Raw genomic sequence first — 1,906 nt, forward strand, 5'->3', positions numbered from 1 at the left:
TGTTATGTAATAATGACTGCCACTTACTGAAAACTAGCCCTGCGCTAGTTTTACATTCATTGAGATAAGGAGATGCTGGCCCAGAGAGGTCAACTAATTGACCCAAGAGCGTGTGGTTATGGGGTGGGGGGAGGACATTGCTAGGAATCCTAGAATTGGAACTCGGCTCCCAACCCCTCGCTCTGTCACCAATCCCCAAGTTGTTTGATTATCTTACTACTTTTTAAGATATGTCTACATTTTTTCTTAAGCAAGTTTTTCCTTGATCTGCAAAGAAAGTAGTTTGGTGTTTTCTAGGTTCAGAAAAATGTAAGAAGCCTGAGGGAATGCAGAAGGAAATGTTTGTTGAGTGTTTGCTTTTACCCACTTACGATACTTTTGAAGGGCTTTGACCTTCTGAGAGGCCAAGGGAGCATTCAAAATGAGTCTAGACGCTCGCACCACAGAGAACTACTAAACCAGCCACCTGTTCCCGAGGGGAGGATGGTCTGTACTTTTGTTGCGGCTGTTATCTGGAGAATACGGCCTCTGGGTCCCCGGCCGCCTGCTTCCCCGGCTTTAGAAGCGCGGCCGAGGAGAGACCCAGCGTAGACTCGCGCGCAGGCGCGAGACGGCGGCGGTGTTCTGTGGCTGTGCTTTGCTGCCTGGCGCTCCAGTGTCCCCGAGTGGTTCCCCCTTGGCCTGTTCTCCGTCTGCGCCCGAACTCAGCGCCGCCGCTGCCCCTTCTCCAGTCTCTCCAACCCATGCCCTAGCCAGTCCCGGCGCGGCCCCTACCCTCTGACCCTGTGTTGCATAATGCCCGAACAAAGTCCCCAAGGGTGTGAAACCCAGCGTTCCTGCCCCTGGGCGGGGACGGGCGGCGACCGCGCAGGGAGCCGAGGCGGTGAGGGCGCAGCCGGCACAGTCCACCGTCCAGGGTCCCGCGAGTCCCCCGGGACCAGGCCCCCCGCACCGCTCGGCCCCACCGCCAGGCCCTCCCGCCGCTCCCCTCGCAGGCCGCCGCCGCCGCAGCCATGGCGGAAGTTCATAGACGTCAGCATGCCCGGGTTAAAGGAGAAGCCCCCGCGAAATCCTCCACACACAGACATGAGGAGGAGCTGGGGATGGCGTCGGCCGAAACGCTGACGGTGTTCCTGAAGCTGCTGGCCGCCGGCTTTTACGGCGTGAGCTCCTTCCTGATCGTGGTGGTCAACAAGAGCGTGCTCACCAATTACAGGTAGGGCCGAGGCGGCGGCGGCGGCCGAGGCCGTGGGGAGGAGCGCGCGGCGGCAGCGGGGCGCCGGCTCCCTGGACTTACGCTGTTAAAGTTAAAGCTGAACAAAGTTGGGCGGGAGCTGGGGAGGGCGGGCGGTGGATGAGCGGCCGGGGCGGCGGGGCAGGCTTGGCGCGCGGGCCCGGGGTGCGGGTCCAGCTCCGGGCGCGGAGTTCCGGACTGCCCGGCGCGCGTTTCGAGCGCGGTGGGAAAGCGCCCGCAGAGCAGCGCCCTGGAAACCTTGCCCTTCAGAGCGATGGAGCGTTGTTGCTTCGTGACTTTTGGCTCTTGTGCATGCCAGGTTGGGAGCAGAGCGAGGGATGCCCTCCCTTCCCCGCAGCCTGGGCCGGGGTCCGGGGCTTCTGGTCCCCGAGTTCTCTGACAGCCTCTGGGGACGTGCGCATCCTCCAGCTCGTTTAAGACGATTTTGCTGCTGTCACTGGGACCATGAGGCAGAAGCAGAAGCATGTTTGTTTTAAAGATGTGAAACCGTTGAGGACACCTATGTCTTCACCCCTTGAAAAATCCGTTGCAGGCAGCTGACTGAAATTGTGGACCCGGACAAGATGAGACAAGTGGCCGCCCGAGGCTACAAAATCAGCGGTGTTGCCTGACAACCAGCAGGGATTTTTCTCACATTTTCTTTTGGATAAG

General features: G+C 59.8%; 1 protein-coding gene across 1 annotated transcript in view; it reads left to right on the forward strand.

Annotated features, from left to right (window-relative positions):
* The first annotated feature begins 841 nt into the window (after nucleotides 1-841).
* SLC35D1 (solute carrier family 35 member D1) overlaps nucleotides 842-1,906 on the forward strand; it is a 51,345-nt gene continuing 50,280 nt past the window's right edge. The window contains exon 1 of the mRNA XM_040627182.1: nucleotides 842-1,216. Coding sequence (XP_040483116.1) covers nucleotides 1,014-1,216 — 203 coding nt within the window. The 5' untranslated portion in view covers nucleotides 842-1,013. The remainder of the gene's footprint in view (nucleotides 1,217-1,906) is intronic.

The sequence above is a fragment of the Ursus maritimus genome, unplaced genomic scaffold, assembly GCF_017311325.1.
Source record: "Ursus maritimus isolate PB19 unplaced genomic scaffold, ASM1731132v1 scaffold_12, whole genome shotgun sequence".
In the NCBI taxonomy this organism is placed as follows: Eukaryota; Metazoa; Chordata; class Mammalia; order Carnivora; family Ursidae; genus Ursus; species Ursus maritimus.